The sequence below is a fragment of the Strigops habroptila genome, chromosome 18 (assembly GCF_004027225.2).
Source record: "Strigops habroptila isolate Jane chromosome 18, bStrHab1.2.pri, whole genome shotgun sequence".
Lineage (NCBI taxonomy): Eukaryota > Metazoa > Chordata > Aves > Psittaciformes > Psittacidae > Strigops > Strigops habroptila.
The window spans coordinates 4,017,980-4,032,461 of record NC_044294.2 but is presented as its reverse complement, the minus strand read 5'-3'; the positions used below and the strand labels follow the sequence as shown (position 1 = coordinate 4,032,461).

Here is a 14,482-nt window from a genome sequence, read left to right as displayed (position 1 = left end):
ACAGTACTCATCACAATAAAATTTAAACAATGAGTATGTGAAAGGGAAAGGCAGTATGTTCTATGCCAAAAATAATATGTTTATATAAAGATGGATGTGAGAAACAAGATTATAAATTACATGCACATACTCACACCCATCCCTTGGCAAGTGCTTGACAGTCCTCTGCATTCACACATCTGAGATGCAAGCTAATAGCTTTTTGTGCAAGGCAGCTCTCTCAAATTGCTCTAGGACACACCACTGCTACTGCTGATGCTTTAGAGAAATGACAGCCTCCAGCAGGAAGCATTTCTTGTTCAGTTTCCTAAGAGTGCACATCTGTCTTCTGACCAGTTTCATGAAATTGGAATACCCTACACATTCATTATAGCAACCCTGTATGTTTTGGGCTTTTCTTAGCTTGGTAAATCAAATCAACCTTGCCTTCTATAAAAATGGATCTGTTCCCAATGCACTCTAGGGCGGGGAGGGCAGTTTTGCACACCAGCATCCAGCAGCCTCTCACCTATCATGCATCAAGGACTGAAGGACCCAGGCTGGCTGCCTCAACTCCTCAGACCAGAGTAACACATCAGTGTGCCTGATTGCCGAGCTGGCCTACTGCCAGCTTCCAGAGAAACACAGAACTAGGATAATGCCTTTCCTCCGAGAGGCAGAATGATCCGAGCGTGTACTCAGATCTCTGTTTTAACACGATACATTTAGATTTCATCTGAGTTTGTGAGAACAGCCTCAGAGCGCAGCATGCTCTCCTCCCTGCCTTAATTGCCAAACATGCAAATGTTTACCCCCACATGGAGGCTTTGTACCTACTTCAAGCACAAGAGAAAATGTAAATGAATCTTACATACTCAGCTTGGAGTATTAAGTCTCGAGTGCTGAATCTGAGTCACTGTATTTGTCACCACCACTTTCATTCATTCTGCTTCAGGGAAGGGACCCGCAGGCACATGACTTCTAAACACTGCCATTAACTCCTGTTGGTAAGGGAGGCATTTGGGATCGATCACCACGCAATTCTACCATCGTATGAGGAAATGCATCCTGCAGTTAAGTTGTCTTCTTGTAAGCTTGCACTAGGTTTTGATCAGGAGAGCATTTTGGTAAGAAAAAGCCTTGCTAGCTTCAGGATCTGCAAGTCCTAAGAGCATTACATGAAAGATACTGACTTGGAAAAATTAGTTTGGTACCAAGAACTTCAGTACTACCTTCACCTGTCAATCACCTCATTCTCTGCACTGTAATTCAAGTACAGCAATAGATTTAAAGTAGTTCGAGGTCCCAGGTCGAAAGCTTGAACGCACACAAAGCAGCAAGGTGCATCAGCTTTGGACTGGGGAGTACTTCATGTATTGCCAACTGCATGAAAGACTAAAAAAATAAAGATCCCCTGAGTTGTGTGAGTATAAGCTGAGAAGTCCTCCATGGAGGGGAAAAAAACATCAAAGCCATAACTGACAACTGACTGCAGCCAGGCAATCCAGCCTGGAGATAATGAAAAAATGCCCCAGTTGGAGGAAGAGCTCCAGCCACAACTGTGAAAGTCAGCTACAAAACAAGTACATAGGACATCAAGGTTTAATAGTTTCAGAAGCACTGAGACTGTTAAAAAAAAAAAATATAAAAAATAGTCTAAAGGGAACTTATCATTTTAAATCTTGCTGCATTTTTTGATTAAAGATCAGTTTTGACACAGTGGAGCCAACATGCATTCTCTCAAGCAAGGGACAAAACTATACACTCCGGAAGAGTTTCTCAAGTGGAAGAGCTACAGGACTCTGCTCATTACTTCCCAGATGCTAGTAATAGTGGCCATGAAACCATAATAATTGCCACAAAGTAGATGTACTCAGCAAAGCTCCTTAGTTTGGAAGGAAAACACATTCCTTCCTACGCAGTATCTGGCAACTCAGACTGCTGCAAGAGGAACTTACAGATAACCAGTAAATTTTCTTACTTTAAGCCTGCAACCTAGTTTTGATGTATTTTGGCTACCATACTGCTATGAAGAAGGCATTCAAAGTTGCACTGATGAGTATTTTAGCAAGCAGGCTCACCTGCACATACAAACATCTTTCTGGCTAAATCTGAACGGCATATGCAACTAGGAGATACCTTCAGAGGATGAACTAAACCAAAATGCCTTAGTTTTTCCTTAACAGAAATAAAAGAACCTGCTAGTTACAAGGCTAACGCACTAATCCTGGTAACACTGTGCAGGGAAGGTTGCCGAGCCACATGGCAGCCACCGTCTGGATGCGTGTAAGCAGGTGATTAGCTCCAAACTAGCACTTCCCAAGTGTGGCTATAGTACAAACTGCTCTTTATGATGAGCCAGCCCATACTAGCATGCGTGCACATGCATACCCATACCCCACTGCTCAAAAAGCCTTCTTTCTCTGTGCTGCTGTTTTGCTCATCTGATCAAGATGATGACGAATTAGACAAAAAGCAAGGTTATAATCTCAAGCATCAACTAGAATGAAGGGATATCTGACTTTTGCTCAGACAGCTCAGATCCCAGTATCAGACCAGGTGTACTGGCAGAGCTTTAGACCAGCCTTCTGCAGACTTTGCTATGTCAACCCCTACCAATACTGGAACCTAAGGTTTTCCAGCTCACCTGCAAACATCTGGGCCAGACCTCGTCTGTGGCATGGCTGTGGCACCGATGACACTTATCTCCAGCCTGTGGCACACTGAATCCCAGACTGGTTTGGGTTGGAAGGAACTGCTCATGCAGTTCCAACCCCCAGCCACGGGCAGGGACACCTTCCACTAGACTGGGTTTCTCAAAGCCCCATCCAGCTTGGCCCTGGACAACACTGGTCTTGTTCCCCCTCTCAGCAAGTAAGGAGAGAGCAGGAAAGGGAAGAACACATTTCTACATCAACAAAATGGTCCATCATTTGTGATGTGCAGTTAACAGATGGCGTTCAAATTAACATTCATATCTTTCAAGTGTCTTATCAAACAAGGCTAAACAGCATCTTGAAATTTCCATTTTAAATTTTCTATGAGATTGCTAGAAGTATCACAGACAGATTTTACTGCTGTCAACTAAAGCTGTTGCTGCCTTTAATGAAGGACTAGATCCCTACTTGAAATAAAGCAGTCCAGTCCCCTGACATGCTGTTCAAGGCTATCGGGACACCTGCACAGGAGGAAGACTCTTCCACCTTCACCTGGAAGACAGAGCCACCTCTCAAACACCAAAGTTGCCCTTCTAAAATGCAGAGGCAGACCATAAGTGCCTTATATGCACCCTAAAATTCAGAGACAAGAAGACAAATTCGTCACTGTCACAGTGAAGAACCCTGAAGTTGGATCCTCTCAGACTTGTGTCCTAATAGCACTCAAATCTAAAGAGCCATTGGGCACATGAAGGCCTGCTGGCAGACACTCAATGCCTTTCAACATGACACTTCATTTGAGAGAGAGCAGTTTTGACTGGAGAGAAGTATGAAACACAAGACCCTAAGAAAACCAGTAATGCAATTACAGGTCTCTGAGAACTCAGACATACTGCAAGTGCACCACGGCCCACCAGCCACCCGACCCTCACTCCCTTCACCACCACAACCCCGCACATCTTCCCAGCCACTTGCCAAAGATCAGCAAGTCTGGATTGCTCTGGATCACAAGGGGTGGAATGGAAGCCAAATTCAAAGTCACAGGTCTTTGCAGAGAACGCCTTGTCAACAACTTTCCTAATTACATATACCCTAACTGGAATACTGCCACTGAGCGCTGCTGTGGCAACCTTGCCGAGAAAACAACCAAGGAAAACAGTATGCTTTAAAATACCGTATTTAAGGACACTAAGTCTAACAGAGAAAATTACTGCAAAAATCATCTGATGTGGTAAATAAGCTGGCAATATGTTCCAGTATGGGAAAAATTACTGGATCTGAAGCTTTAGTTTGATTCGTTCCAAAAGTTACATAAAATCAGCATAAAAATGCTAGTTCTCTTTTTACAACTCAACCTAGTGTTCAGTTTAAAAGCTCTGGATGACTACGCTAAACAGCACAGGTCTTTGCAAGACTCCAGCAGTAGCTTCCTTCTGTTGAGAACATTGTTCCTGTATTTTAACCAGTTACTAATCCACAGGGGAATTCTGCTCTTATCTTTTGGCAGCTACACTGCCACACAACGCTCACTCGCTGAGAGCTTCGCTCAGGATCTGGCGTTACCTTGTTGAAAGCCTATTTGAAAATCCACCACACCAAAATACTCAGATTTGATTAAACCAATCAGTGAACCTATTCAAAAACTAGACTTCTTCTAAAAAGCAACCCATTCTCCCCATTAGATGGTATTTATTCACATGACAAATAGTTTCATTCTAAGCTATAGTTTTAACCAGCTTGCTGTAATCAGAAGTCAGTCCTCTTGATCCTCCAGACCCTTCTTCCACCTCCTACCCTTTTTCACACCACCAATGATTTAAGGAACAAGCAATCCACCGGTCTTTGGTGGCTCGTATCTGGAACTCCTGATGAACATCTTCTGGCCCTGGCCAGTTTCTACTATTCATTGTATCAATTTCATCTAAATCTTCTTGGCCGGTTTTAACTTGACAGCTTGAGACACCTCTCCATTATGGAAAGTCCCAGTACAGGAATACCCCTATTACCATCCGTAGTAAACACAAAGAATTCCTTTGATTACCTAACTACAGATTTATCTTCCACAAGCTTTCTCTTTTTAGAAGAGATTTATTATTATTTTCTATTTTAATTTGCTCCTCAGTTGTTTGGGGGTTTTTTTAATCCTCTCACAACTTCCAACTGTTTGTTCTTTTTTATTTTCTTCATTCAGATGGGATTTCCAATTTTGGAACTAAAGACAGCTTCCAAAGCCTACCAGGCTTCTATAGGTGCTTTTAGGGGTGTGTTTGTGGGGGTTTTCTTCCCTTTTTTTTTAATTTTGTCTAACAAGCAATATGCATCAGGACCGACAGCACAGCCTCTGTATAGAGGATGACTTTTCATTAGCGGTCAAACAAGGAAAATCCGATTTAAAATATATATTACCTAAAGTCAAATGACAAGCCAGCAGTTATGAAAGAAGTACAAGGCAGGTGTTAAAGAAGCTGTATAAGAAGTATTACAGACTTCAGCTGTGGAAATACCGATACCAGCCGGGATTCAGAGAGAAACAGTTTAACAGAAACTGTTTCTCTGTAACACATCGTACTCAGAACAGGATCCTGTGAGCAAGGAAGCGGTAAATCTGAAGCTCTTTACACTGTGAATCATTAACTCCTATGACTGCAGGTACCACTATCCAGCATTAACTTGACATTCGACAGGCATGTCGATAAAGAAGACCTTACCACAATGATCGGATAGCGTTAATTAATTAAAGCGTACTCAAAATTAATCCAAATCTGTGGAAGAAGAATACCCAGAGTCTGATCTCGGGATTCCTCCCTGGCAAACCAGAAGCCAAGGCGACAGCACGATGACGTTCTCCAAGCCGCGCTCCCGCTCCTCAGCCCTGACCGCTGCTCCCCGCGGCTCGGGAAGCAGCGAGCGCAGGCACCGCGCACAGCCGCGGACGGTCGCTCCGCAGGCTGCGGACCCGAGACAGCCGGTGCCGCGCACACCGACACACCGGCGGCCGGGACCCCCGCCCCCGGGAGCCCCGAAATCGGCGACCCCCGCCCGCCCTGCGCAGTGTCACACCCCTCCCGAGACACAGCGGCGGGACGGCCGGCACCCGCCTGGCCCCGGTTAGCGCCCGGGAGCCGGAGCTGCCGGGCAGCCCGGCACGGTGGGGGCAGAGGCGGGCGGCAGCGGCCGGGGAGCGGGCGCTCTCCCCGCCGGACAATCGCGCGCAGCGGAACCCCCGGGCTCGGCCGCCGGGACCGCGCTGGTGGCCCGCGGAGGCCAACCCGCTGCCCGTCCCCGACGGGCCGGTGGAAAGAGCGCCGCCCGCAGCCAGGTCGAGCCCCCACGCTGCAGCGGGATACCCCCCCCGCTTCCCGGTCGCCCCGTTCGGCTGAGGCGCCCTCTCGGGAGCCGAGGAAACTTTCCCAGCCCGGCACACCCGCCCCGCACCCCGCCGGGCCGGCGCTCCCGTTCCTCGCCGCGGCCCTCCCGCCGCCCCGCAGGGCGCCGGCGCGGCTGGGCCTACCCACGGCGGCTCGGCGGCGGCGCGGGCAGTGGCGGGGCGGGCCGCGGGTCCGGCGAGCGCGGCGCGGCCTGCGGCGGGAGGCTCACCTGGGCGCACGGTCTTGAGGCGCACAGGCTCCCTGAAGTGCCGGACGACGGCCAGCGTGTCGCGGTGCGTGAGGCCGCTGACGGGGGTGCCGTTCACCTCCAGAAGCACGTCGCCCGGCGCCGGCGCCTTGCCCGAAAGCAGCGCGGGGCCCGGCGCGCCCTCGCCGCCCGGCAGCAGGCGGCCTGCCAGGTACGCGAACTCGCCGCGCTCGGCGCCTCCGCGCAGGAGGTCGGGGTCGGGCCCCGCCGGGCCGCCCCAGGAGACCACGCACTCCTGCACCTTGCTCAGCCAGTGCCGCTTCTTCCGCAGCGTCTTGGACATACCGCACCACGGGGCACCGCCGCCCGCCCCGGCCGCGGCTGCCGCCCGACTGCCACCGCCCCACCGCGCGCGCCCCGCCCCGCCCCGGGCCCGCCCCGCCCCGCCGCGCGCGACCCGCCCCGCCCCGCCCGGGACCCGCCCCGCCGCGCGCGCCCCCGGACCCGCCGCGCCCCCGCCGCGCCCCGTCAGCCGGCGCTGGCCACGCCCCCCCGCGAAGGGGCGGGGCTTGTTCCGTCAGCGCGCCGGGGGCTGGGTGTGGCCGCCTAGGCCGGGAACAGCCCCTCAGCGGGCGGGCGGGAGACCCCTCAGCGCCCGCCTCGGGCGGGGTGTCTCATCAGCGAGGAGCCGCGTCAGCCACGGGCCCCCTCAGCCGAGTTCCCCCTCAGTCAAGTTCCCCCCTCAGCCAAATTCCCCCTCAGGCAAGATCTCTCCTCAGCCAGTGCCCGCCTGGACCAGGACCTCTGGTCAGCCAAGATCTCCCCTCAGCCCGGAGTCCCTCTCAGGAGGTTCCTGACTCAGTGCCTGCCTGAGGCAGGGTCTCAGAGAAGAGCCCCCTCAGCCAAGCTCCCCCCTCAGCCAGAATCTCCTCTCAGTCAGTGCCCACCTCAGGCAGGGTTCTCTTATCAATCAGGAGCACCCATTCAGTCAGGATCTCCTCTGTCGGTGCCCAACTGGGGCCATGCTGTGCCGTGCTGCATGGCGGCGCTCTGCAGACCCTTCGCTGTGGGGATGGCTGCCCGCCTTCCCCTGCCGCTGTGCAGGTACCTCCCTGCACCAGCCCCGGTGCTCCTCACCGTCCTCCCCTCAGTCCCTCGGCGGGGTGTGCATGCACCTCTCCCTGCTGCCTCCCGTATCGGCATTCACTGCCTGCACAACACAACAGGCGCAATGGCCGCTCGCCACATGGCCCCCATCACTGGAGCCAGATGATTCAAAGCTAGCTGGAGCACCTTGGGCCAAAGAAGAGGTCAAAGTGATGGCTACAATTTAGATATGCCCATGAAAACCTTTCTTTTTGGACTGGAAAGCACAACTCCAACACATTTGCTCTCCACACGAGCTTTTTTATTTAGCTGTGTATCAAAGATTTCAGTGTAGCGATTAGCTCATGCCAGGTACAGATATTACACGCCAGGTATGTGCTATGAAAACCATGGCGTTTGGGAGCATAGCACAGCTGTTAAACAAATGAAACACTAAAAACTACTAACCACAGGAAAGTTCACTCCAAGTCAGTCACTGCTGTAAAAGCTGAAAATTAATCACAGAATCACAGACCGGTTTGGGTTAGAAGGGACCTTAAAGCTCAACCAGTTCCAACCCCCTGCCACGGGCAGGGACACCTTCCACTAGACTGGGTTGCTCCAAGCCTCATCCACCCTGGCCTTGAACACTTCCAATCCTTCAAAAGCTTTACAGTTCGAATTGCAAATTTCTCTGGCCAGGCCACATATATTGGTTTTCTCTTACTCAGAGGCTGAATTTCTACTGCAAAGTTATTTTGGACAGTGTTTTAGGAGTATCTCGAATGCTCCAGCTGTGCCATGTGGGCTGAAGTCCTCACTGAGCTGCAACAAAACCGGAGCCCTGAGAAGGTACAGAACTGATGTTGTTTGCAAATAAAGAGGTGTGACTTTGCATAACTCACATACTTTCCATAGGAGGAAGTGAAGAAGCCGGTATCTGCAGAGTCCAAAGAATGTTTGCTGAGCTGTGAAACAATGGATTTTTGTTGCCATTGTGTCCCTGTGTTCACCTCAGTTTGCACAACAGAGCAGGTTAGAAAGATCACATTTCAACACAGAATGTTTTGCAATGGTAAACAGCAGCAAGTGGTTAATTTCTGCCTAGTCCAGAAACCACTAAAACCTACTCATAACAAATACCGATAACTTCTGCTACTGGATATTTCCACGTTCTTACAGATTCCTCTGCCTTTAAGGCCTGTTAGTCTGTGACTTACACAGTAGCTGTTACCAAAAAAGCTAGAATGATTCCAAAGAAGTTAGAAGAACACCAATCATATAACAAAACTGTGCTTGCTGGGGTAAAACAATGTAATCTAAACTTGTCTGGGGACACAAACCAAGTGCTCCCAATACAGCTGAAGTGTAATGCCTCTGGCATTAATGGAGTTGCAACAAGCACAGGTTTAGCTCATTGTGCTTGGTGCTATTTGAGGTACATTGGGCTGTCTGACAACAGGCACGGAAAAAGCTGCTGGAGACAAATTTTCTTTCACACTCGCAGAATGGAAGCAAGGCTGAAAACTGTGTAGCATTCGCGATGTGGACATTACAAGGGATGCTGTCACGTTAATTAAAACCAACCTTCAAAGTTTTACACAGGAATTGTGACACCAGGCATGATCCAAAATGTATGAGCTGCTGACAGTGGCCTGTGCCAGATGTTCCAGAGAATACACACAATCACATGTAGACAGCATGGACATCTCAAGGAGGACGTGAGTGCCCTTTTGGCTCCAATGTTAGCAGGTATTCCATCTCCATAAACAGAAGGCTTGTCTACCCTTGGATTGAGATCCCTGCTGCGTTTACACACCTGAAATGGGTGACAGCTTCACAAATAACACTAGCTAGCTAAGAACACTAATCATAGAATCACAGACTGGTTTGTGTTGGAAGTGACCTTAAAGATCATCTAGTTACAATGACCTTAAAGATCATCTAGTTACAATCTCCTGCCATGGGCAGGGACACCTTCCACTAGCCCTGTTTTGTTATTTTTGTAACAAAAGTAAGTCATGAAGCTGCTGTTCCTTCAGTGAAAGTCCCGTTGTCTTTAACAGAAGTCTTCAGTATAAATTTGAAAGCAAAAAAACCCTTCCTGATCCTTTGTAAATTTTATGAAGCTCCCCCCACCTCCACAATGCAAGTTGTGCAGGTCAGTTGTACAGTGTATGAACGATAATCCTCTTCTGGAGCTGCACGTTTACCTTTCAGCCTCACTGTATTCTGAGAGAGTAAATAGTGCTTTTGAATGTATTTCAAAGCAAACTTCGAAACATGAACAAATTGCTTGGGAACCAACAGACAATTTTAATTCTCATCTATGCCACATGACAACAAGTACGTTCATCCTGCTTTCCTTCCTCCCTTCTGATTACTCATTGCAGCTCAGAAACACGTGAAGTGTCTGCACCGCCTCGCAATGCTCAGAAGGAGCGTGCTCTGCACCACCACCAGCCCCAGCCTACTGAGGTGTTGTGTGTTTACTGAGCACTAGCATTTAAAATCTCAACAAGCTGAAAAGGGCCATCAAAGAGAAATCAGTGCTGCATCTCTGGTTCATCACCCATCATGCCATGGCAGCTGCCATCCCACTCTGCTGTTGGCATCAGCACATATACAGATGCCACAAAAACAGGTTGCTGAGCTCCACCACACCAGAACTAAGGAAATAAACTGCTTCAAGGCACTGAAGCTTCTTGGTAGGCAGGAAAGCAGAGTTTGTTTATCACACTGCCAAAGTTCAAAAGCAATCAAAACAGCAAAAACATGTCAGACTGCTGTTGAATTACGGCATGAAGACACACTTTCTCAGAGAGCACAGAAAGGCAATTGTGGCATTATGTTTGGACCCCTCCAAAGTCCTTCTCTCAGTGCCCGGCACTTGCAATGCAACTGTCTGTGCTACATGCAGTTCATCATTCCTGTGCTCAAAGGGAAGAGACCCAGACAGGAGAAATACTCAGGCAACGCATACACACACACAAGAAGAACAGTTCCATCCTCAGCAAGGACGCAATGAAAGCAAGTTGCACCAATACAGAGATATGTGCAGAGATTTCTATGTGTGGAAGTGTGTTATTTTCAATCCTTCCAGTGACTGGGCACGCAGGAGCTCCGACTGTCTCACAACATTACCTGACCACAATGCTGTTAAAGCTTTTGGGAGAACCAGCAGTGATGGTTGGCTGCACTGCATTAACTGACAACAAAAATAGTTGCCAGGACAGAGCAGTAGGCACAGCATTCCTCCCTAACAGAAGCACTCATCTCAAACACAAATTATTCAGTAAGCTATGTGCCTCTAAGGAAGCATAAACAAATCATGGTTGGATAAAAGTGGTTCAAAGCCAGACACTTGCTATTCTGTGGACAGGCATATCCAGAACTGCCTATTTGAAAACTGTGTGACCCTAAGATACAGTTGTCTGAAGGCAAACTTTTAAACAGGTCATAAATTAACTTGTATAGGAGCAGAAGCTGCCATGGAAGCAGGTCTTACCAGGGAATTTCATCAAGTGCCAAAAAAGCTTAGGGAATAAACCCAGGTCTTAATAAAGATCTGTGTCAACCTGGGCTGACTAATCCCTGGTGTCTGCCCGGACTCCTCACCTGAGAACGGAAAATGTATCAGCCCCAGCAGGCTGTAGATCAGTATCAATGAATGCTTCACCCATACAAAGCCGCTCTATAAATCTGCCTGTATTTAATACACACGTCGCCACAGCATGCAAACAAGAGGCAATGCCAGCACGAACAGCTCTCATGTAGGGTTATGTCCTGCTCCTCTCTCTCTGCTCCCCTTCCACAAACAAAAACCCACCCTTGAGCAATGCAGATACTAGTGATCGGTACATACAACAGGCGTTGAATGTCTCATAAATAATCATGTAAAATTTTCAAACAACAGGAGAGTTGCTCTGGGAATTTACTGTGTTTTGGCCAAGACTTTACAATAAATTAATTCAAGTTGGATCCTCTGTATGCCTCAACTTCCCAGCTGCACATTCAACAATATTTCGCACCTGAACCACCACAAATTCCTTTAAACTAATGCTCATAAAATGAAAGAAGCCTCCATGGAAGGAGGTTGTGTGTAGGCAGATCCCTGCAATGGAGAATATGAAAGAAAAAAAAGAAATTACACCAAATGGTTTGTTTGCTTGACATAAGCATCTGCCAGCAGGTTAAAAGCTTGGACAACTGATGAGTCTGATCTTGACCTGTGTTGCTGTGCTTTGCACAATGACAGCAGTGTTTAGTTATCCTCGAGCTGGGAAAAGAAAAAGAAAATAAAGGAGGGGAGAGAAAAAAACCAAGGCACTGCTTGAAAGAGGGGAAATCATTCCCCTCAGCAGTTGTAATGCAGATAGGTCTGGAGCACACAGTAGTACACTCACAAGCACTTTTCATCTACTTCATTGTTTCCTGTGCAGTGCAGCCTCACGAGTCAAAACTTCCAGAATAAAACAAAACAGTAACTACAGAGGCTGCTCCACATAGCCTGCTACAAGTGTGGTTAGCCGCTGCTGTAGCTTTCTGTATAAGAGTTAACAAGATGAAGAAGACTTGTCAAAGTGAATAAAGCAGCAGCCTATGCAGATACCCCCCAGCCACCCGCTCTGGGATGCACATGAAACGTCTGCAGTGTGATGTGATCGAGCACTGCAGATGCCAGTGAGTGCACAGTGGGCATAAAGGCCCAGTCAAACAGTGAACTGAGAGTCATGCAGACGTATTGAATCACAGCTAAGCATGGGTTTGAAGTCTAAATGCTGGATTTAGAGCCTGAAAATAGTAATGGAGCATTTAAGTCTAGATCTAGAGCTTAGTGCTTTGCAGAAAAATCAAGGATGGAGAAAAACAGTGGGATGCTCTGACATGACTCGGGAAGGCAAAGAGGGCTGAGGGCTTCAGACAGCAAGGGCACAAGTGAGAGAACTGGCCTGATTTCTGCTGGTCCCACTATTTGGTGCTTTGGTGCTCTTCTACATCACTGAGGGGAGATGCCTCCACTTTACCATGCCGAGGCACTGGGACCGCTTCACAGGTAGCTACAGTGCTTTTCTGCTGCAGCAGAAGTCCTGTTCACCTTCTTGTGCAGAGGATGGATCACTGCTACTGAATTCATTAACTGGAAATTGCCTGTGCTGACAGTAGGATGCAACCCTGGTTAGTGGGTGCCACAGGCCATCTCTCCTTCGCATCAGAGACTTACTATCAAAGGACCTGTGTGCCCTCAGACATGAACACGTCCAAAGTCTGATACTTGCTGGGGTTATTGAGGCAAATCTTTACTTGTTACAGCACTTCCATATGCTGTATTGTTTAGGCTACTGCCAGCTCAGGAAGCACCTTTTGACTTGAACGAGGCAGCTTAGGAATTGAGAAAAAGGGTTGGTTTCTTGCTTTTTCAAGCTAGGCTTGTTTGTTTGTCTGCTGGAGGGAGGGCTTTTTGTCTGTGAATCCACGGTCACTCAGAGGAACAGAATTACCTGTTGCAAATGATTCCTCTTGAGAGCTTATCTAAACCAAATCAAATTCAACCACACTTGGAACTACTACTCCTGGTACACTCTTTAGATTGTTTATCAGAAACAGCAGAAGGTATTGGTTTGATGATGTTTTACTGTCATCAATGGTAATGAATGGATGATGTTCATCCATTCAACTATTTCTCTACGTTTGGGTGTGTTTCTGATCATCACTCTCTAAAATCCCCTGCTTGAACCTTCTCCCTGGTGTCAGCCTACTTCACCAACAGCCAAGTTAGCATCTATAAGTGGTTCAGCCGTGTCAGTGGTTTAACATCTTTAATAGGATCTGAAATATCTATAGCAGCCTTGTCAAGTTTTACAGCCCCGTTCACAGCGATTTGGGATAGATTACATGGTCCAAAAGTCTGTCCTAGTCTTTGCCTGATAAATGTCATCCCCAGCTCCTCTCTGATTCCTGCTCCTTTTCTCTTTCCTGACCAGGTATCAGCCGTGTGAGCAGCTGGGAAAACAAGGTGGAGTAGACTGAGCTCATGGAGCACTCTGTTAGCACTCTGTGTCCATACACACTCAAACTGCCCTGGAGAACACAGAAGAAAAATCCAGTTTCTCGAGAGCAGATGCCCACTCCTGTAAGTCATTGCCCCCCAGTTCTCCGAGAGTCCTACCGTTATTTGCAGTCTCCTGTTGTCTTTCAGAGACAAACTGTGTCTATCTCAGCAATGAAGGTGGATTTGAACCACTGATAGAGGGTGAGGTGCTGTCCTGCCCTCTCCAGTTACACCGATCCCGCTGAAAGAGGAGCCATCAGGGAGGGGAGGGGGCTTGACCTGCAACAACACGCTGACAGTTTTCTTTTTCTCTAGAAAAGAGGATGAAGGACGAGCAGTGGAGTGTTGGGACCAGAAAAAACATGTCTCATTCCCCTCCTTTGGAAGGAGAACTTACTGTTGGCCTCTGCGAGCTGCAGCGGGGTTGGTCCCTGATGTCTGAGGTGCCATTCCAGTCCAACACAACCAGCCTTTGTTTTGCTGCTATTGTAGATGTAGCTGGCTTTGTCACTTCGAGGAGCTCTTCCAACTGCACTAGCATTTGGGAAAGTTTCCTTTTGGCAAATAAACTTTGCCCAGCTGAAGAAGAATGGCTGATTTAGTTATTCTTAGCAACAGGATAATTCGTATCTGGTTACACTACTCTGTACAAAGCTATATGATTAATATGTTTCTCATCTTCCCATGATTAGTTTTTAAGCAGCAGCAATGACATGGAAGGGTTTTATCAGACTTATTAGAAAAGACTGTCCCCATTCTTCCTTTTTTAATGTTAATACTGTAGTTACAGTCTCAGTAGATCTGTCATAAAAAATGTTATCAAAGGAACCAAGATAAGTGCAGAATTATTTGCTGTTTGTAAAATCCAGACACATCACAGAAAGCAATAATAACACAAAATAACTTTGATAAAAGTTTTAAAGAAAGCTTTTTTACAGCCCCAGCAGTAATTACAGCTCATATTAAAATAAGCTTCTTACAGTGGGTTTAAGTTAATTTATATTTTAATACAAAAAAACAAAGAACAGTCTAACAGAACAGACTTCACCCCAAGGGAAGGGTTCATCCAGGTATTGCTACTTGGAAAAAACATACCCAGGGTCCAGAGAGCTGTAGGGAGACTTCTGGCTCC

At 47.9% G+C, this 14,482-nt stretch overlaps 1 protein-coding gene across 2 annotated transcripts in view; it reads right to left on the bottom strand.

The window, feature by feature from the left end:
* The window catches only part of MAGI3 (membrane associated guanylate kinase, WW and PDZ domain containing 3), a 78,548-nt gene extending 71,944 nt beyond the window's left edge, over window positions 1–6,604 (bottom strand). For both annotated transcript variants that reach the window (XM_030473603.1, XM_030473601.1), the window contains exon 1: window positions 6,234–6,604. In XM_030473603.1, coding sequence (XP_030329463.1) covers window positions 6,234–6,555 — 322 coding nt within the window. In that variant the 5' untranslated portion in view covers window positions 6,556–6,604. The remainder of the gene's footprint in view (window positions 1–6,233) is intronic.
* Window positions 6,605–14,482: the final 7,878 nt, after the last annotated feature.